Genomic DNA, 21,443 nt, shown 5'->3' with positions numbered 1-21,443 from the left:
GGGACACTGGTGGCAGGAATACTTTGTCCTCTCCAGCACAACAGATCCTTCACACTGTGCTTTCCAGGGAATCGCTGCCATCCACATTTACACCAGACTTCCTGAAGCAGACGACCAAGACCCAGCAGCACGTCCTCTGCATGTCAAACCCCGAGTGGCTCCATATGTGAACCCCACGTGCCACTACCTGCCCCCTGTCCAGCCCCCAGTGACAGCTTACAGATCTTTGTGCAATCCTCTGACAGCACAGCCCACGAAAGGCATATCACTAACTCCTACCTGACAAAAAACCTCAGTTCTTTCTCATTTTCCACAGGTTGGCTATGTATTTTGACATTCTAGGTTCCCCTCCTTCTAGTTTTCATGGCAAATAAAAGCTGCAAATGCAGGCTAAAGGGAATTAAAACAAACTGAAAACTGAGTCCAGGCACAATCACCTTGTGTCTGGGAACGACAAGGGCTTTCCTATCAAAGGAAACTGAAGGTCACACTTTTCCTCATTGATCTTGCAATGTTTGTTAATTACTCTGTCACTGATGTGGCGAAGGATAATTAAACAGCTCTGTTTATATCTTATATGCATAATTATGTGCGCTGCCACTGAACTCGTGAAGACTAGAGAATGTGCCTCTCCAGAAGGGGAACGGACAGACGGAGATGAGTTTAGGCTGCATTATTAACAGGAGGAGGAAAACACAGGCACACACAAAAGGAGGAAAGTTTGATGGATTCACAAAGTGCTGAGATCAGGGGAGGGTGCACACAGGTGGAGCAGATTAGGGGGGGATCTTTCAATTATAGATCCAACCCAGCCGAGTGACAAATCAGGGGGAGGGAGCTGCTGCCCTAATAGAGAGAATTCAATCTGTCCTAAGCTTCTTCTGAAGCTTAGCACTAATATGGCACCAAAAAATCAATCTGGGGGCCCGCATATCAGAAAACGAGCAAGAAACTCAGCTGGGGTTTTCCCCAGTAGCTGTGGCTGAACACAGATTTTGAATGAGGTAAAGAAATAAGACGTGAGCTATATGAAAATAGGAAATGCACACGTAGGCTGGGGGAAGACTCTTTGCAATGACACCCAAGTCAGTGCCCAGTTCAGAAATGGGGGCTGCGCAGTTTTGAGAAGAGCAGCTCTGCTGGGCAGGAGATGGAGCTGCTGTGTATTACCCCTAACAAGGCAGGAGTGCCAGGGCAGCCCTCGTGGAGGGGCCAATGCTGGGTGGCAGCAGCCACTGGGGAAGAGGGGAAGCAGAGCTTGACTGAGCTTGACTGGGTGAGGGGCTGGGCATCTGTTAGAGGTTTCTTTTTTGTACAGCCCTTGGGTCCCACGGTCAGCTTTCAGCTTAGAGGGTATCACTGCTGGATAAAGTCAACTGGTGGGCACAAACACGCTTACACACTCTGTGTGAGAACAAACCTAGGGAAGATCTACTCTACCATTGGATCTGTGGTCTGGGAAGAGACCCAGACACATCCACCCCGCTAAGGGAGGGTACTCTGAAGCAGAGACAAAATGGTCACGTTCCCAAAAGCAAAACACCCAGCAGCCAGGCAGGCCTCTGCTAGGGGACTCGGGGTCTCTAGCCCTCTCCTGGGCAGACACACCCAGCAGAAGCTTGGCCTTTCCCTCGAAACATGTGGCCAAGTCACTGCCCCGTGCAGGGGTGGGTGGCAGGGCCTTACCTGAGGTGGTTCCCAGCTTGGAGGCCGCCTCGCTGGAGGCCCGGTACGCGTCATCCTTGGAGGCCGCCCCGTCGGAATCCCTGTCGTCCAGGAATGTGCCATCCTGCGAGCCCCGCAGCGCGTCGGCCTCGTCCCCGTTGTCCTCCTCGTCGCTGCAGCCCTTGGGCTGCACCATGTAGACCCCTTCAGGCGGCACCTCCGCACCCTCGGCGCCCCGGCATTCCTTGCCCTCGGCCCGCCCCAGCAAAGGCTCCTCGTACTCCCCGTTCACCCACTTCTCGATCACCTCCCTCCTCTTGTCCTCCTCGATCTTCTGCACGTGGCTGAGTCCGTCTGAAAACTCAGTCCCTGACTCCTTGGTCCCGGGCTGAGGCAGATCCTTGTTGCTGCTCTCCCGCTGCGGCCCTTTGTCCGCACGCGCCTGCTCGGCTCCCCCGTGGTCGAAGACAACCTGGCGGCTCAGCTTGGCACAGATTGCATTTAGCTTCAGGCCGCCTTTGCGCTTGGCAGCCATTGTGGGTTTTCCTGAGGTTGCGTCAGTGCATATAGTTCTTTCAGCTGGAAGGAGAGAGGGGAAAGAAGCGAGGAAGGGCATTAGAGGGATCAGAAATGGCCGTTCCCAACCCACAGGCCTTCACACAGGCCTCTTCTCTCAGGAAGGATGGGATGGAGTCTTTCTAAGCTCAGAGCTGAGGCTTGGGCTGCAGAGTTGGTGCTCCCGACCTCTGTTCCCAACAGAGGGCCTCAATGGAGGCTGGAGCTGGTGCTGAGATTGAGCTTGGCTCAGAACGCCCCAACACCTCAGGCAAGTGAATGCAGCACAGACTGGTCTGTTGGAAGCCTTGCTGCTGCATCCTTCATCCTGCAGCACTACCTGCCCCCAGCCCCATCCCCAAATTGACACAGCTCCAAGCACATGTAACAGTTTCCCACTGTATGGGTGGTGAGTTCACTTTGTAGCCTTTATTTACAGGCTCAGTGGAGAACAACTATGGGGCATGGAGAACCAGTACAGAGAGCAGAGAACCAGTATGGAGTAGGGAGAACCCATATGGGTGATGGGAGCACTGTGCTGAGCTGGGTGTGAGGCAGCTCAATGGAAGCAAACCGCCTGGGGTGGCATCAGCTGATCAGCCCCTGTGACTGCTTGCTCTGCTCTCACACACACAGGAAATTCTGCTCTCACACTTCCCAGCACAATCAGCTAATTAGTGGAGGTTTGTTATTTTAATGTAGTTTATTCATATGTGACAGCTAGTAAAGGAGGGGTGAGGGAATGTGGGGGGAGAAAGGAAGAAGGTGAGGTCTTAACTTCAAGGTCATGGAGAAGCTTGAACTAAACGGTCCCTATCACAGAGTCACTCACATAATTGCACCTCACCAACAATTAACAGGATTCAATCACACACACACACAAAAAAAAAAAAAAAAAAAACCACAGCGAAAACCTGATTCTAAACCAGCTGCGTTGTCTCATTTCTCTTTTTATTTACAGTCCCTGTGAGAGGCACTCAGAGTGAGCAGGGTGACGGGTCCCAAAGCAGAGGTGTCAGCAGGGGCTCCTGGGTCCCTGCGTGCTGCGACAGGGAGGTGCTGCTCCACAGAAGCACGCTGAGATTAATCAGACCCCCTACGACGCACCCAGAAGCCATCGTGACAGCCCCTAATCCCGTAACATGACAGCCCAATACAAACACACTGAAACTTTAGACCTGCTGTCCAAGAGCCAGAGAGTGGCTGCTTAGCGTAAACTCCTGACAGCTTCAGACACGCTTCCCCGTCACAGGCTGCAGGAATACCCCCCTGACAAATCTATCGGCCTCCCACACAAAGTGAGACAAAACGCTTTCCTAATGTCCCGAATGCATCCCCCCTCTGCCCCAACTGCATCCCTGCAGGAGCAAGAGCAGCTCCCAGCCATGTGCCTGCAACAGCAGCAGGTGTGAGCCACGCACGTGTGGCTTACAGCATCCCATCTCCCCCAGGCATCCCCGCACACCTCCCCAAGCGTCTCCCTTTCACACATCCCCCCCCCCGCACACAGCCTCGTGCCTACAGATGGGCGCCCGCAATGCTGCCGAAGTCTCTGCATGTTGGCACCTTCCTTTCCCATCACATTCCCACTCTATTTAGGGCAGAAAGTGCCGGCCGCTCCCGTGCGCAGCAGTACCGCGCTGGGACTCTGGGGAGGCTGCTGTGAGCTCCAGCTGGAGCCTGGCCAGGACCCCGACAGCTCACTGTGTGCACTCGGCAGGGGGCCAGCAGTGCGGTGGGGCAGGTGGCCGGGGCCAGGGCAGCCAGTGACCCCGGCGCTTCCTTGTCCTGGCAATCAGGACAGCCGGTGTGATGGGTGCAGGGAGGGAGGCACGCAGCCACCCACTGCCCCCACCCCGCAGGCACGGCAGGTCCCATTATGCTGGGCTGGAGGTGAGCAGCCAAGTGAGCGCACCAGACGGCAAATGAATATATAAATATTTATCCAAAGGAAGAGGGGAGCAGACGTTCCCGAGGCTGCACTTGCTGCGTACGCAGCAGCTCCAGGGAGCCTGCAACTTGTCTCCTAGTCCTGGCCCCGTGTCACACACACCCCAATCCTGTCCCTCTGGCCCCCCAGCTCCTGCCTTTCCCTCTTGCACCTCTCCTGTCCCCTCTCCTGTGCTTGACTGCTTATTTTTAGCACGGCGATGCTCTTCTTTAACAATCTGGGCATCTTTCTGTGAAGTCTGAGTTAAAAATAAAGCAAGTTTAGAAAACGTACCTTTTCCATGATCTACTAAGCCAACCCTCCCAAAGACCATCTCTCCATCCCACCTGTGCCTGTATGACTGCAGGGAATCAGAACTCCCCCCTCCTCCCGCAACTCTGCCGCCAGCTCTCAGCAAGCCAGTGCATCTTTATCTCCCCATCCCTGATCTCCTCATCTCTGGGGCAACAGGGACATTGGCAGTATCTGCATTTCTCCTTTAGGCTGACAACTTCCAAAAGGGAAGGGAAACCCGGCTGGCAGAGAACCACTGAGAACGGCACTGGGGCTGGAGGGGAACAGAGCATCCTCACACGTCCAGGTAGGGGTGCAGCAGGAGGGCCCTGGATCCAGGAGTCCCTGCCCCAGCCCCCTCCCCACTCCACAACCCGCCAGGTCACCCCACGTCCGCACTGTGCTGTTTAAAGATTCCCAGCTAAGTAAACATCCCCCTTCATTTTCTTCTTCCAAATAGAAATGTTTTGATTTTGCATCAATCCGAGGAAGCCATTTATAACCTGAGCCTGTCACGGGGACTTTTCATCTCTGCCCAGGACGAACTCTCCCACATGCTCTATTTACACTGAGTGCTTCCTCTGAAAACAATGCCACCGGCAGCATGCCTGCCACCCCCTCCCCACGCCCTGCCACCAGACACCGGCTGCCCTGCACCATCCTCAGGACATCGCTCCCTTCAAGGAGGAGCACAGCGCCCAGCAGTGCTTTGGGCTGGGGACACAAAGGACCCCGGTGTGGAAGAGAGGGGTGCTGAGCCCGGGGATGGGAACCCCCTGGGGTTGGGCAGGGCAGGAGGGCTCAGGGCTATGCCATGGGATGGGGCACAGGATGGGGAGGGCCAGCGCGGCAGCACTTCAGAGGGCCGGGCAAGTCGAACAGATGGAGCTTTCATATTCTTATTGAAGAGTTTTCAGCCCAGCTGAGCAGCTCCGTTCAGGAGGGAGGTCCCAGCGCCAGCTTTCCAGGAGCTGCAAGCTCTCATTCGATTAATTATTAACAGTATTATTTGGGGCGGGGAGGGGGAGGAAGGAGGGCCCACAAGCTGCATGGCCTTTTCTTTTTTTAACCACTGTGGTTCGAGTCCAGCATGGCAGCAGAAAGCCGCAGCCGTGCCCCAGCCATGCCCAGAGCGGTGGATAGCAGCCGGGCACAGCCCCTGCAGGGACATCTCCCCTGGCACTGGAGCCCTGCGCCAGCCCAGGCAGCCCCAGCCCAGCCACGGTGTGAGAGTGCATGCAGTGTGTGTGCTTTCCCCTCCCTGGTTTATCAATAAAACATTTTATTGCTTTTAGCCCAGGAAATGACCTTGGATTAGTGGATGCTGCCTCTTCTGCCTGGCCTTGGGGACTTCAGTGAGGCTCTTTAGCAGCCCTGCGTCCTGCCCACATGTCGGCATGGAGCGAGGGGAAGCCCTGGGTGCACACAGAGGAGCAGCACAGCACAGTGAGCCATCCTCCTGCCTTCCCCACTGCACTGCGCTGTGCTGCCCATCCAGCAAGGGGCAAAGGGAAGTCCTCGAGCTGCAGCACGGTTCTCAAAGCCTGCAGGGTGCTGCAGCCACAAGCCAGCCTCACTGTCCATGTCCCCTCCCATCATCCCAAGCACACAGTTCTGCCCCAGGTCGCCTTGTGCCCCACGCGGAGCTGAACCCCCTCGCACCATGCAGCCTGCAGTTGGTTTGAGCCTGGCCTCTGCCACCCCCACGCCCGCTCCCTACAGCCGCGTCCGCCTCAAGAGTGAGCCCTAAAGTGTTAACGGCGATTGGTGAAATGGCACAGCAGATTGCTACAATAAATAATTTACTGATATTTATAAATATTCAAATCAGCAGGCTTCAGAAATTGAAAGGGGGGGGCTGAGATGATGGGGAGGGGAGCGCACACGCGCGTGCGTGTGTGTGTTTGTGTGTGTATGTGGAGCGAGGGGGGGCCAACATTAATTCCCAGGCTCTCCAAATTCATTTGAGGACTGTTTCTCATTTCAAACAAATATTAAATCTTTTGGTGTCAGACCTCCAAATAAAGCACTGAGCGGAATGTTGGGCACCTGCAGCTCCGTCCCCTCGGGTGGCTGCGGGCAGGGTGAGGAGCCATGCCACCGCCCCAGCTCAATGCCAGCCCTCATCCAGGGCAGAAACTGCCACTGCTGCCCCCGAGAAGCCGCAGGGCTCCTGGCTCTCACTCCTTGCTCTGTAAGGAAGTTCAGTTTCAGGGGTCGAAGCAGGAGGTTCAAGGCCAGGAGCCCTGGCACAGTGTCTCTGCCAGCCCCCAGCTCTCTGTGCAGAGGAGGAGTGAGGATGAAGACCCACACAGCTGAATCCCACACCTTTCACTGAGGTACGTGGTTAGTGGGCACAGAGGGGACGGGTTGGGGTCAAGCTTTGTGATCTTAGAGTTCTGTTCCAACCTTAATGATGCTATGATTCTAAGAATATCAGGATCTCTGAGCTCACCCTGAGCCTCCTGCACACCTAGTGCCCCGCTGAGCCCTCGGATGGCTGCAGGAGGTGATCCTGTGTCCTGCCCCATAGCACCCCATTGGCAACGCCAGGCTCCAGCATGGGGCGAATTTCCCCAGATGAGTAATGGCTTTTCTAATGCACGGGCAGGCTGTCAGCTTCCCTACTCCCAGTGTTTTATGGGTTTAACTGAACGGCTCTGAACTCCCTAGTAAGAAATAAAGTTATCCCTCAGCGTCCCTTCTAAACATTTCACTCAGTGCAAACGGTGTTTAAGAAAAATGAGGACATATTTCTTCTTAAGGATGCAGTATCCCCCTTCAGAGGCCTAATTTATGCCATATATCACTGGCCAGGGAGAAGAAGGCAGTGCAGACCTCACACTAGGAGTGAGCTGGTCCCGGCCGTCCCTCCTTGTCCCACAGCCCAGCACTGAGCTTGGGGGCTGCCACGAGCCCAGAAGCAGCAGCAGGAGGCACTTGCTGGAGAGCCTCTACTGGAGGCACTTTCAGTGCAGGGCCAGTGATGGAACGCTCCAGTTTGCTGCTCTGGGTGCTGTGCAGGCCTGCGTGCAGCCCCCAGGCTTCAGGGCTGTTCCTTCAGGTGGCACAGAGCTGAGAGAAGCACCTGCAGCTCCTCGTCCTCGCCTTTTTTATTTATTATTAATTTTTTAGCTCAGTGAAAAGGTTTACTATCCTAAGTAGCCTCACTCAGCCTAAGTAAGTCCATAAATCACTTGGGCCTGCTGACATCACGGCCCTGCCATCAATCTGCCCACAGGTTGTGGGGAACACAGGGGAAGAAGCCAAGAGATGGGCGGGATGCAATGGGGCACACAGGGCCTGGGTGTGGGGCTGCCCCTATGGGTGAGCTCCAGGCTCCTCAGCTACGCTCTACGGGAGACAGCAAAAGAGCATCTTTAGCACCCTGAAGCTCAGCCCTAATTGCTGGGAAACAGAATGCTTGCTGCACCGCTGAGAAACAGACAGAAAAGTTGACTGCCGTGGCCTCACAGGGTGCTGCTCCCTGGGGCCATGCCCTGCCCTTCGCTGCTCTCCCCACCGGCCACCTCCCCATTCCCCATCCCCAGCAGCGTGGCCACACACTGGTGGGTCGCACACACACACCGATGCAGCCATGTGGGTGCCACACCATGTGCGAGCCGGCACAGCGGCACAGACCGACATCCCACACCTGTGAGCGCTCGGGTACAGCCCAGCACGGTGACACACGCGCTGCGCACCTCCCGCAGCACGCAGCGCTCCGCAGGCTCCGGTGAGCCCGGCACGCTCAGCAGCTGGCAATCCCTGCCGGCCGTGCTCTGCTCCGTGCTGGGAGCGCACAGCCTCTCGGTGCCCGCTGCTGCCCGGCCCCTCGCACCCCCCAGGCCGTGTCCCCGCTGGTGCCCCAGACGGCTCCGCACCTCTCCCTCTCTCGCTCCCTTCCGCTCGCATCTTTTCATGAACTCTATTTCTCTTTCCTTTCTGAAAACAACTGAGCTGTAAATACTGTTTAACCTTCTCCCCCCCTTCCCCCCTCCCCTCCGCACTATAAAAACACAAATATGCCATAACTCAGCTGGCTCAGCCGCCGCGCCTCCAACATGCCCTGCTCCAGGCCTCTCAGGAAGGTCATAACAAACGACTTTCCGATTCAGTGCTCCTGAAATAATTTTGTGTATTAAAACCTGAATCTGCACTTTCTGGACCGAAAGCCTCTCTTAATTATGGCGAGCGTCCTTGGGATGGACAGTGATCCTTCACCGCCGCACCAGCAGCCAACCGCAGAGGCAGCGCCTGCCGGCTCCCCGCCGCCCCCCCGCCCCGGCCCCCCTGCTCCCGCGCCCCCCCGCCTTCCCTTTGCCCAATCTGTTTTCAAAGTGTGTCTGTCCTTTATTAAATTGTTTTCTTTTCCACATTATCAGTTGCCATGGAGACCTCATCTCTCGGATTATTTGAATTTCATTATATCTATTGATTTGGGAGCATTTCATCTTTTTTATTGTTTTTCTGTCAATTTTCAAAACGAATAACCATCTAATTTGCGTCAGTGCTGATTATGTTTGTCCCTCAATAGAGGTCGGCAGCTGCGTCGGGGAAACAAATCAATGGGAAACCATCATAAACCTCCCCAGTACAATCTCCAGGATATGTGGGTGACATTCCACGCCTGCGAGGAACACTCATCATATCCAAACTTCTTCCTTGCCTTTTTGCCTTCCCCCCTCTTTCTGCCGGTTCCCCCACGCCGGGCTCTGCCGGCCCATGCTGTCACATCACACCCCGCTCACTGCACGCACGGACACGGCTGATTTCGGAGCTTCACACCGGGAGGGGAGCCAGGCGAGAAGAGGGGGAAGGAATTACATTATTATTTTTTTTTTTAGGTAAGAAAGACGGGAAGAAAAGAACAGAATGACGAGAGAAAGATAGAAGAGGAAAAGTGGATCGGGATTGCAAATTGCTTACTATGTTTTTTTTTTAAATAATTTATGCAATTTTAAGCATTTATGTATAAATTTTTTAATAAGCCACCCTGGAGCAAAATAGCCATTAACATCCCGATGTCCTTCTGTCCAATGGGCTCGTGTGCAGGATCAATTTCCGAGAGTACTTTCCTTTTTTTTTATGACATGATAAAATGCTTTTAAAGCAACTTACACAAATATGGAAATTTTTTTTCCCCTCCTCTTTTTTTTTTTTTTTTTTTTTAATAACAGCCTCCACTTATTCACTAGGGAGAGAGCGAGCGTGTGCGCCGGGGAGGGCAGTTGGCAGAAGGATAGACCCAGCCCTAACTGGAACGGACCTGCCTGTCCTTCTAACAAGGGCATAAACTTTCATTAGCGATGCACACAGTCAAAGGCAATTTAGGGAAACGCGCTGTACAGAAAAGGAAAACCTCAGCGGTTTTTATACAGCGGCTCCTTGGCTCCGTCCAGGGGGCTCTATCCTTGAGCTTGGCTCACGCTCACCATCAAAGTGACCCCACCAGGGGTGGCAGTGGGGACAGGGACGACGCCGGGGCTGAATGGGGACAGCGGTCTCTTGCCCCACGGCCACCTAGTGCCATCCTCTGGCCCAACACTTGGCCCAGGTGGAGCCACCCTGCTCCAGTCATGAGGAGCACACAGTCCACTGCCTTGTTGGGGTGCAAGGACAGTGCAGGCCCACGGATTTAACAGCACTGGCCACAGGCTGGGTCCCACTATGCCGGGACCTGCACCTGCCCCACAGGCAACACTTGGGGGCACATGAACGGGGAGAAAAAAAATAATTAAAAAAATCAAATCGGGGGCAGGCCATGCACAGCTCAAAAAGCACAAAGTGCCGAGAACAGCAAAGCCAATCAATAACAATCACAGCGCAGCAGAGAGCGAGGGAAGCGTGAATGGTTTTGGCTGCTCCCTGTGCGCCCGGAACACACGGCCCAGCTCCAGCACGGCCGCAGTCACAGCTCACAGAGCAGCGGGCTCCTGGCACAGGGATGATGCTGGGGAAGGTTCCTGCTGTCCCCAGGGCTCAGAGCCCTAAACCACACATCCTGCTCCCCCTACTCTGCACTGGGGCCCCTTCCCCCATCTGGGGGACCCGTCGTGGTGACCGGTGGACATGAAACCTGCCCGCACGCACACAACCAGGGCTCTCCCTTCTCCTGCTCTTGGGTCACTCCTCACCCAGATTTGGGGATTTCACTGCGGCACCAAGAGGTCAGTAGGAGTTAAGAGGTTTTCCGATCATGTCTGTTACTCTCCTGTGTGTAGGCAGAGCGACATACAGCCCAGCCAAACCTGGAGCTGACTTTAGCATGATAGCACAGAGATACCAGGCACGGCCCAGGCAGTGCACCAGGGAGAAGAAGGCAGCATTTGCCAGCCTGAACGTCCATTTGTCCACAGGACGCAGGCCCTCTTATCTACAGCACACCAGCATCTGTTTCAGCACAGCTACTCAGAAACTTAACCAGGGGAGGAAGCGCTGAAAAGGGGAAAGTCTCTGGTGTGGGTCAGAATAATTAGGCTGAGCTCAAATTGGCTTTAGGCATCTGCTGCTGCCTGAGCGACACCGAGCCACGCTGCCTCCCCCAGGCTGGGACAGAGGGACATGGGGGGAGGCACAGGGGGACACGGGATGAGGGGACTTGGGGCGAGGGGACGTGCTGTGCCCGGTGCAGGCTGCATCTGGGAACAGGGTGGCTTCTGCTGGAGCCATAGAGCCTCCTCGCCCCACTGCCATTAAAGCCCGGAGAAAAGAGGCCAGACAGAGAGATTGAGATGAGCCATTTCCCCAACAAACTTGCTTCCCTTTTTCATTCGCTCCTTTCTTTTTTTCTCCCTTTAACTGTCATTAAAATAACAAGTTTCTGTTACAGTCTAAACATTCCCACATTGTATAAAGGGTTATGTTACACCAGAGTCACTGCCGGGCCCAGTGTTTGCACAGAAACCTCACTGCAGGTCCCCCCTCCTGACGAAGTGACTTATTAAAGTTTAAACAGTAATTAACAGAACAATAAAAATAAAGGGATGTTTGGGGAGTCGTAGTGCACACAGGGTTTTTGGCAGTGCCAGCACTTTTCAGTGCCCTGCGCTGGCAGCAAAAAAACGGCTGCAAAACCAGGGGCAGAGTTTGAGAGTGCGCTGCTGGGAAGGGGCTGGGGCCGCAGGGCCATCCCAGCCCAGGGTGAGGTGCAGAGGGGGCAGGGAACAGGACGAGGGGACAAGGATGGGGATGGACATTGCAGAGTGCTCTGGCAGGAGGCCGGGTCAGAATCGGTGCTCACCACCAGCCCTGGGCTCCAGCTGCGCTCTGGATGAGCCCCCAAAGGCTGAGTTTTGGGAACTGTGCCTCTGAAAGCAAGTCTGGACTTTGAGGGAAGCAATTCTTCTACTTAAGTGAGAGCAGGGAGGAGGAAATGCAACTCCTGAGCAAAACCCTGAGAAGAGCAGGAGAGCCTCTGATGCTGTAGGACAGAGCTCAGGAGCCACTCCTGAGTGGGAGAAGGAAGGAGAAGACATGCGAGTAAGGCAGTCCCGTGCAGGAGGCTCTCAGCTGCAGATCTGATGGTGTGAGAGCAACCTAGGGTTGCTGTCAGCAGCATCCCAGCCCCTCCCAGCACCACAGGCCTTGCAAGCCCACGGGAAATGGACTACCAGGCTCCTGCAAGAGCAAGGCTGCTTCTCCTCCTGCTTTGTTCCCAACACAGTCACCTGCCTTGCCCAGGATGAGCTCGAGAGCAGGTGAGTAGGGTTGGAGTTTAGGTTGTCAGCCCTCCCTGCTACCCAACACGCAGCTATGCAGAAAGATCTCATTTGAAGATATTTTTGGTGCCTATTGTAACTATTCTCAAATGTTTGCCTTAGTAGCTCACAGTGCTCGTTGGCTCTCACCCTGACGGGTGACTCAGTACACACAGCATTGTGCAGCCCCATGTTTGCTAAATCTCTTCCAGTACAACTGCTCAATTTGCAAACAAAAAGACAGCTCCTTATGGGTGGATCTTATGTGCAACGTGAACTTGGGGAGCGTGACTCCCACACAGCCCATGCCAAGCCCCTTCCTGGTGTGCTGGGGCGCAGGAGGGGGCCAAGTCTCCCCAGGTCCACGTGTTGCAACCCAAAAAATGTCCTCCAAAAGCCACTGACTTGGCTCTAGAGCAGTTCATGAAGCTGATTCCTTCTCTTTGTTGCCTCTGCTAGTGACAAGGACTCTGTCACCTGCTGCCTCGATGCATTGTGCGCTTGGTTCTGCAGCTGCAGAGTTGGTGCTGCAGGGCAAAGGGGCTGAAAAACAAGACACATTTCAAGCTCCTCAAAGTCAACAGGCCTCATTCTACTTCCAGCAGCTCAGTGATTTACAGCTCAACAGTAATGCTCACAAATATCCGCCAACAGTTACCCCCCCGTCTGGGAAAGGCAGGAGCTCAATTCTCCAGAACTGAAGGCAGGTGTTAAAAATGTGACTTCCCAGGCAGTTATCACTGGTGATTTTTAATGAGTTGTTTTCTAGGCACTAGGGGAGTGAGGGACATGGGGGCTTTCTGATCCCGCTCACATTGAAGTGATAGAAAAGGCACGGCACCAGACTGGAACTTCTCATCCCCTCTACCCAGTGACAGGACATCCCCATCCCCAGCTCTGCAATCCCAGCTGAAGGGTGATGTGCTGAGCCAGCCCAGATCAGTGTCAGCACAAGAGAAGGGGGCCTCAGTCAGCACCCATGTGCATTTTCCTCAGCCGTGTCTAAGGAGCCTTTGTGTCAGAACCAAGCACAGCTTTGCACAGGGGCCTCATGCATTTCTGCATTGCAGGAAGACAGTCCTGTGCACTTCCAACACTGCATTGGGGACACCTCTACAGCATGGCCAGTAACTTCCTGTAGGGAATGTTACGTGAGAAAATTATCTAATGCACTCTTAGTCATCTGGCCGTGCAACCTGCAGAGGGAAAAAGGAGCAGCCAGCCTCGCTTCAGTATGGCCCTGCTTCCAGACACCACTGGCTTCAGATACCATTATCAGTATTGGCCTGGTCCACATCCCAGAACTCGAGCTCTCTTTCAATTAACAGGCCCTGAGATTATTTAGACTATTCTTGCTGTTATGTTCAGTGTTATTTGCAATGAACACAGAAGATCAGCATCTCCGTGTCCTGCAGAACCCACATGTAGCTGAACACAGAGCCAATGGCATGTTTCGAGTGCTGCATCTTCATCTAACTGCTTCTGAGAGGCTTATGGAGACCCATCCCACCAGTGAGGGCTTTGATATGTCATACATTTCTATCAGTACGTATTTGAAATGTCATGTGGGAACCAGCACTCTAAAATCTGAGTCTTACCTCCTTTTTGGAATGGACTTGAAACAAAAAAGAAGCAAGCCTGCTGGCACACTCAGCCTTCAGCACTATCTTCAATCAGAGAAGCCTAATTATACCCATTACACTGATGAGGACGCACTGGCACAAAGCTACGCATTCACAAGGCTACAGATACCAAGCAAATCAGTGGCAGAGCTGGAAATAAACCTGGGGATGGCGGTGACAGACTCGTCACCCACCTGGGTTGGCCATGGGTCAGCGGGATACGGAGCTGGGGAGGAGCCCCCCACTTCCACCTGGCAGGGTGACAGCTTCACTGCAGGGCTGGGCCACCAGGAGCTCCTGCAGCCCCACAGACGGGCATGGATGAGTCGTCTGTTCCTCCTGAAGCTGCTTAATCAACTCCCGCGTGCGGGTCCTCGCAGCGAGGTCCAGCCTGATCTGTGTGAGCATTAACCAGCCCTGAGCATGTAAAGCCCAGAGATTGTCCTGGGCATCAAGGCCAGCATTTGCCCTGACCTCTCCCTGCCAGGTGCTGGGTGCTCAGGTCTAAGAAAGGCTGCAGAATCCCTCGGGATTGAGAGTCATTACATAAACAATACAATAGGATCACGGCTGTAATTGCAGAAGTGCCTGAAGTCTTGGCACTGGAGCCTGCCGTGGCAAGGGCCTCTAAATGGAGACCCAAACAAAACAAACAAAAGCCCCAACTCTGTCAGCACTTAATGAACAATAATAAACAATAAATAATAACCCTACCAGCCAACCTAGCAAGATAGATGTGAGCCACCGGAATGGCTCTGTGGAAACACTGACCCTACAGCAGCTGCCTTCCCTCCTCAACTCGTGGCACGCTGAGCCGAGGCCACTGGGTACCAGGTTGGAGTCAGAGGGGATACTGAGGTCTCAGAGGAGCAGGCACCCATGGTGAGGTGCACGAGAGCCACAGTCTGGCCCTCCCAGCTCAGTACCCTCACCTGCTCAGCACGCACCGATCACTGCTTTATTGCAGGATCTCTCCACGGGCTCTGAAGGCAAAAAGCAGCAGATGGAGCTGAGCGAGGGAACGCAACAAGGTGGGAGCCCAGAGCCGCATCCTGCAGCGCCTCGGTGCGAGGTCCCCAACGGGACAGTGGGAGCACTGTGGGCAGGGACCAGGCTGAAAGCGGGGCCTAATTTAAGTATTTTTATAACTCGGTGCTTGTGACAGTGGATTTAGCAGTTGCCAGCCATCTGGAATAAAGAATTACAGCCACCTCCCTAATCCTATATTGCCTAAACCCTAAAGCTGGTTATGGTGCAAGGATGAGGCAGCAGGCTGGGAGGAGGCAGAGAAGGCAAGGGGGGGGAAGAGAGAAGGGTGTGCAGGAAAATTCCCAAACTCATCATGTTCCCCTGGGGTGCCAGCAGGTCCAAGAAGCACGAGTATTTTTGCTGGGAATCCACTGAAGATGGGATGAAGGAAAGGGGGGGAAAAAGGAGCTGAGGAGCCCTCCAGGACCACCCCGCTGCCTGCGCCGCACACACGCATGCAGAGGCTTACTGGTCCGCGCAGGGCTGTCAGGTAAATTAGATCTGAAAGCTGACAATTTCTGACCATATTTCCTTGATTATTTCAAACAAATGCACACCAGCCGCTGTAAGGAGATTAAAGTGACATAAACGTCCCGAGTGGGAGGAGGGAGGGCAGAGAATTCAGGTCACCCCCATCCGTCCCCCATTTGACAGCCGCTATATCGCTATCCAATCCAATAAAAAAATCCCCCTCTTTTGCTTTAATTAATTTTACAGCTAGCTTGCTTAATTACTTTCAATCAAAATCCTCCTGCCATCGCAAAATTAGAGATGGTTGAGCTCCATTAGCCTAAATTCTTCATTTCCATATAGAAAGAGGCTCCCTCGGCAAAGCCAAGAGGGCTCCCTCCCGCTTGCACCGCCATCGGACAGACGCCCGTCCGTCCTTCCATCTGCCTCCAGCTCCTGGGCAGGGGCGGGGGAGCAGAGCCAGCCCCATCTCCACCACCCACTCCCACAGAGGGCTGCCCTGCTCTGCCCTCCCACCTCTACCCACGCAGAGGAAAGGATGCTGTGGGCAGGCTGCCTTCCATCTGCCCGCTGCGAGGCCTGCTACCTTCCTTGGGAGCATCTGGCACCGGTGGCTGCCAGAAACACGACCCGCAGTCCACAGAGCCGTGACATTCCCGGCCTCCTGCGTGCCATTTGCACCTCTTTCCTACAAACACAAATCATGAGCTGTCCTATTTCAGGCTGACGTAGAGCAGCCCCAACTGGTCTCATGGCCACGAAACCTCCTCAGGAGCTCAGGGAGGGGCTGTGATGAAGCCACATAGGGCCGGAAGGGCAACAGGAACCCAAAGGGAGCAGAGAGCTGGGCATGCAGGAGAACCAGCTCCATCCCAGGCATTGGCAGGCGCTGGGGTGAACCACCCAGCTGCAGGCTGGCACTCATCCCTCCCTTTTTCTCTGCTTCCCTATGGCCTCCTCCTATCCCATCACAAAGCACAACGCCCTGGGAAGCACCTGGAGCAGCAGCACAGTCCCAACTCCCAGCACCCAGCACCCACCCACCGCACAGGGCTGGGGGGACTCACAGGAGCAGGAATCCCCGCTCGCTGGGAAGACGGGTCAGACCTTGCTTCCTTCCAACAAAACCAAGGAGAGCCAAACACAGACCTGTTTTGTTTATAAGCTTAAAACTGAATCCAATGGCGCATCTACCTGGGGATTTTAGATTAAATGGTTTAAGAAACTCAAATAGGCTTTTTAATCTGGTCAAATAAAAAGAGCCCCAAAGAAGCAAAGAATTCACCCTGACGCTGGGAAGACTGCGGGGCAGGACGGCTTTCCAACGCTCCACAGCACCTCCCCGCCCTGGCATGGGACACTGTGTATTTGCCAAAATGTGGAAGGCCAGGATCCACCCTGTTCTTCACGTTCCCATGGACGACCCACTCACACCACATCGTGTTTTTCTCATCCTGTCAAGGCCCTTCCCCCTAATACCTGGCAGCACGCAAACACGGTGCCAGCCCTGCAGCACCAGTGCCAGTCAAAAGCAGCCCAAGTACCCAAATCCCTAATCTCCATGCAGTGCATCTGTGCACCGAGCAACTTCTCTGCATGGTGGGCCAGCAGATGTGAAGCTGAGCAGGGTGGCTGAGGCAAAGGATTCAGCAAAGGGACACCAGCACTGCAGGACCTGGGGAGCTTGAGGAGTGCCTGCAGGTGAATCCTGCCAAAGGGCAGGAAGCAAAGGGCTCCTTCCTGTGCCACATCTCATCACCCTTTGACCCCCAACATCTCCTGTCCCCCATAGCCATGCTTCAGCTCCAGAAAGGCTCAGAATCAGCCCTGCCCTGCACACGCTGTGCAATGAAATTCCCGACTTGTGTCTCGCCTGCTCCAATGTTCAGAACAGCTGGGACAATAGAACAGAAAGGCCCTAAATCCACCAGACTCACCCTAAATAGCAGTGGCCCATAATTTCCCCTGACATCCAGGAGCTTGTTATTCTTTCCCCTCGTCGCCTGGCTGGAGCTGTTCAGACCCATCAGTGTTATTCTATGCATTAAACGGGAAAAAAAACACAACCCAACAACAACCCAGAGAGTTTTCCAGCCTGCCCAGTATGGCAGAAGGGGCACATCCCCAGCTGGGCTGGGGGGAGAGGGGAGAACCAAGGTCTAAGACCACACCAGGACCCCCAGACAGACCCCTTCCTCTGTCCCCATCTCTGCAGCCTGTCATTGCCTTGGGGAGCTTTCACTGTAGCAGCTTGGGGTTGGGGTTTTTGGTGGTTTTTTTTTTTTTTTTTTTCAGGCCAGCTCCAGCTGATTAAGGACCTGCAACAGGATGTAGGGATTACTGTGAACCTGGCTCGGGATCAGCTGGGGCACAGAGCCAATGGAGAGAGCGAGGATTGCCCCCAGCCTGGCTGCCAAGCCGGCACTCGTCCTGTTGGGAGGCTGTGAGGGCTGAGCTCGTGCTGGAACAAGGCCCCTGTCCTTACTGGCTCTGCCGGGCAATGGCCTGAAGCCCACACTGAAAAACGTGCCCACAGGAAGGGACGGGCAGTGAGGACCATGGAGACGTGGCTGAGAGGGCTCGCTGGAGAGAAAAAATCCCATAAGGACTAGCTCACCCTGGGTTAAAGGGTGGTATGAGAGGCAGGAGCATTCCCCACCTCCTGCACTGAGCTGGCCATGCCCTGGGATTCCCTGTGCCTCCTCCAGCGCTGTGCTGGATCTGAGGCTGTAACACACAGCAGAACACTGTGCTGAGCTCCCAGCCAGGAAGAAGTGCTCTGGGAAGGCAGTAACCTCAGCTGGCATGCACAGCACAGCAGGATCTGGCTTCTGGGGAGGCATCGAGAGCAGAATTAGCTTCAAGGAGGTTTGGGGGCTTCTTTTAATTCTGTGAATCTGATCCCTGCTTGGACCAGCACCAGCCTCCAGCATCCTTCTAAAGTGACTGTCATTACAGTACTGCTGCTCCCGGAGGAGCATGGCCCCGTGCTCAGCTCTCCCCCCACTCGCTGCTGCTCTCCTGCCGCTGCCCCCAGACCCCTTGCAGCACAGAAACTCCAGCGTCAGCTCCTGCCGGCCTGGGGCTGTGGGGGGAAGGCAGGGCTGCATATTGCAGGCGGAGGCCACTGGGATACCATTGAAAGCCGCTAAATATGACCAGGTTAGCACTTTAGTCTTTAATGGCAGGTCACCATTAATAAACCTAGGGCCCCAGGGTGCAGTACAAGCCTCCCTCCCCCCTCGCCCCGAAATACTCATTTCATTAACTTCACTGCACGCGGCGCTCGGCACCTGTCAGAGCTACAGCAGCCAGGAGCTGGGCGAGGGGTAAGGACATCTTGGGGCAGAGCCCTCCTGGCCCTGGGAAGCCAAAGGAGGTGGCTGTACCCCATCCCATCCCATTCTATCACTGCATCTCACTCCAGCACCCCATCCAAAAGGACTGCACTAGCAAGGACAGCCCCAGACCCAGGCCCTCAGGAAGTTGCTTTGTGTCACCATGCCTGGCATTCCACATCTGCAGAAAGATGACAGCAGCACTGAGGGCCACGAGGGGAAGAAGGGCAGAGGGGAATTACCTTGGATCTGGGCTCTTGTAAAATAAAAGGCATTGTGCAAACAGGAAAAGCCAGGTCCTGCCCTCAGGGCTGCTGGGTGACCAGAGGATCGCCCCAGGACATGAGGTGAATGGGGCCATCGAAGCAAAGCAGGGCTGCCACCACCCCAGCCCCACTCGCCCTGTGGCTGCCAATCGCCAGGGCTGCAGCAAGAGGACACGGAGGGACAAGATGAGGAACAGCATGAGGCCAGCAGCTTCCCGGTGAGAAGGTATGAGGGGAGAAGGGACAAACGCGATGCCCCAGCTGCCAAAAATCCCACAGCAAGCCTCTATCGATCTGCCCTACTTGGCAATTGAAGCTGCAGTCACTGTCTGTGGTGCCAGATCGATACAACCTGGGCGGACAGGGAGGGAGAGGCACTTTTAAGGGAAGACAGAGACTTGAAAGGGAAGTGTTTTGATTTTCAGAACGCCTGAAGAGTCAAGGAAGAGAAAACACCAGGACTGAGGCTGCAGTTTGGTTTGGACTCGCTTCAAATACATACTAAGCCCTCTGTGCTGGCCCCGGGACCTCCTGCGCATGCCACGAGGGGCCGCGGCCGGGCTAGAAGCACCTCAGGCCCTGTGGGTGCCCCCAGACCCTCCCCAGGGCCAGCAGCTGGCCAGGAGTCCCTGTGCAGCCCAAAGGACCCCTGGGGACACTGCCGGGCCCTATGGGGCAGGGCCTGGCACTCGCAAGTCCAAGCCGAGGCCTCAGTACTGACACCAGGCACCACAGACACAGCGTCCAAACAGCTCGTAACGCACCCTCAGCTCACGCTGTGCCCCCAGCCCCGCGAGGGCAATGAGGGAAGGCCTAGGACAGGGCTGCTCCTGTGGCCCAGCGCTGGGCCAGAGCCTCGGGCCTCACCTCTAAACGCCCTTCAGACGGCCCCGGCGCGGGAGGGGAACTGCAGTTGTTCCAACGCTTCTCGCTCAGCACAACAACTGTTGCGGTCCTTTTAGCACAAACCCAGCAACTGTTCCCAAAAGTGTGGCCTCCCTCAGCTCCTGGCCTTTCAAAAAAAAAAAATCCCCAACAAGCGATCTCCAAAATGCCAGCTTCTGAGTCAGGGCAAAAATGTTGTTAACAAAAACATCACTCAGGGGTGGGACACCTGCTCCCTGACAAGCAACTGGCCCGGCTGCCCGTGGTTGGCGTATTACATCAGGCCCCAAAAAGAGCCGGGGACGGGAGGGAGAAGGGGAGAGAGTGGAAAAGAACAGACAGAGGGAGGGTGACAGCAGCGGGAGGCACAGAGATAAAGGCGGGAGGAGAGGGGAGGCAGGCGGGTGTGAGAGCAAGCGAGATGAGAGGGGTGAGCGGGCGGCAGCGGGGCACATGGCAGCGGGAGCACAGATAGGAATGGTGTGTAGGGAGCGAGAAACTAGGGGGGGCAACAGGGCACGGGGAGAGGGCAGGAAGAGTGGGCACGGCAAAGGAAAAAGGGCGCGATGGGAGAGGAGAGATGTGAGGGGTCATGGAGGGGAAGGGAGAAAGGAACAGAAAAGGAAAAAGGAATAAAAGAAATAAACAGGGGGGAGGGAGGGAAAGATGTCTATTAAAAACCTCAGTGCATAACACAAAATGTCAGGGTTTATAGCTTCATTCTTGGCATTGCTGGTACTGAGAACCCCACACAGAAATGTCACTGCTTGTCATGTTTAATCACCTGCTATTTGTTAACACCTTCGCTGCAAGGAGTCTGCCCCTCACCCCTTGCAGGCACTCCTTTTGGAGGAGAAACTGCAAAAACACAGCTCTGCCTCCCTGCTGCCCGCAGCCAGCCCAGCCAGCCCCCAGCCCCAGCTTGGCCCCGCTCTGCCGCCCCGGGGTGGGCACTGACACTGGAAGGAGCACAGGGCAGTGCTGTGGCAGTGGGGCTGCTTTGTGGGCAGGGGGCTTCAGGGAGGGAAAGAGGATGGGAGCAGAGGGGAAGGCTGAGCCCAGTGAGCTGCCACGTGGGTAAGTGCACGGGGTGCCTGTCCTCCCTCAAGGATGCGCTGAAGGGCCCCGTAACACACACGTATCCCTTCAAGTCTGGGATTCTCCTATCTGTTTGCTTGAACAGCAACTGTCACACAAAAGCAAACATCCAAAGCTATTAAACACGCAGTTACAGTTCCTTGCTGTGGCACCTGTGCTGGTGACTTTGCTCTGCTTCCTTCCCGTGCCTTTGACCCCATCTCATATTCACACTGGTTTTCCCCAAGGCTGGCGCTTCCCACCCAGCTGCAGGACTCAGGGTCAGCACCAGGCAAGGCTTTTCCCTGATATTTCACGCATCCCAATTGGAAAGAAACCCAAAGAGCTCTGCCCTGCACAGCAGGGTTCTATCATGTGAGCAGTGAAAATCTAACTGTATATTTTACACACTCACCAAAATAAATAAATCATCCCCCCAACCCAAAAGAACAATCTAAAGCTGGGTGTGCAAAGGTGACTAGTGCAGCAACTTCCTTTTAACCCAAGAACTGTCTCAACACAAATGCCAGCTCAGCTTCAGCACACTCCCAACTGCTCCCGAGTGTCAGGGAAGCCGGACTTTCCTCTTGGAAACCGACAGCGTTTGGGGA

The 21,443-nt window shown here is 54.9% G+C and overlaps 1 protein-coding gene across 8 annotated transcripts in view; it reads right to left on the bottom strand.

The window, feature by feature from the left end:
• The window catches only part of CASZ1 (castor zinc finger 1), a 148,293-nt gene that overhangs the window by 41,008 nt on the left and 85,842 nt on the right, over positions 1-21,443 (bottom strand). For all 8 annotated transcript variants that reach the window (XM_042831469.1, XM_042831475.1, XM_042831473.1 and 5 more), the window contains one exon: positions 1,687-2,244. In XM_042831469.1, coding sequence (XP_042687403.1) covers positions 1,687-2,244 — 558 coding nt within the window. The remainder of the gene's footprint in view (positions 1-1,686; positions 2,245-21,443) is intronic.

Source organism: Centrocercus urophasianus, unplaced genomic scaffold (genome assembly GCF_019232065.1).
Source record: "Centrocercus urophasianus isolate 14NV4802_14NV808 unplaced genomic scaffold, USGS_Curo_1.0 seq_36, whole genome shotgun sequence".
Classification (NCBI taxonomy): Eukaryota; Metazoa; Chordata; class Aves; order Galliformes; family Phasianidae; genus Centrocercus; species Centrocercus urophasianus.
This window is presented reverse-complemented; position numbering and strand designations above follow the sequence as displayed.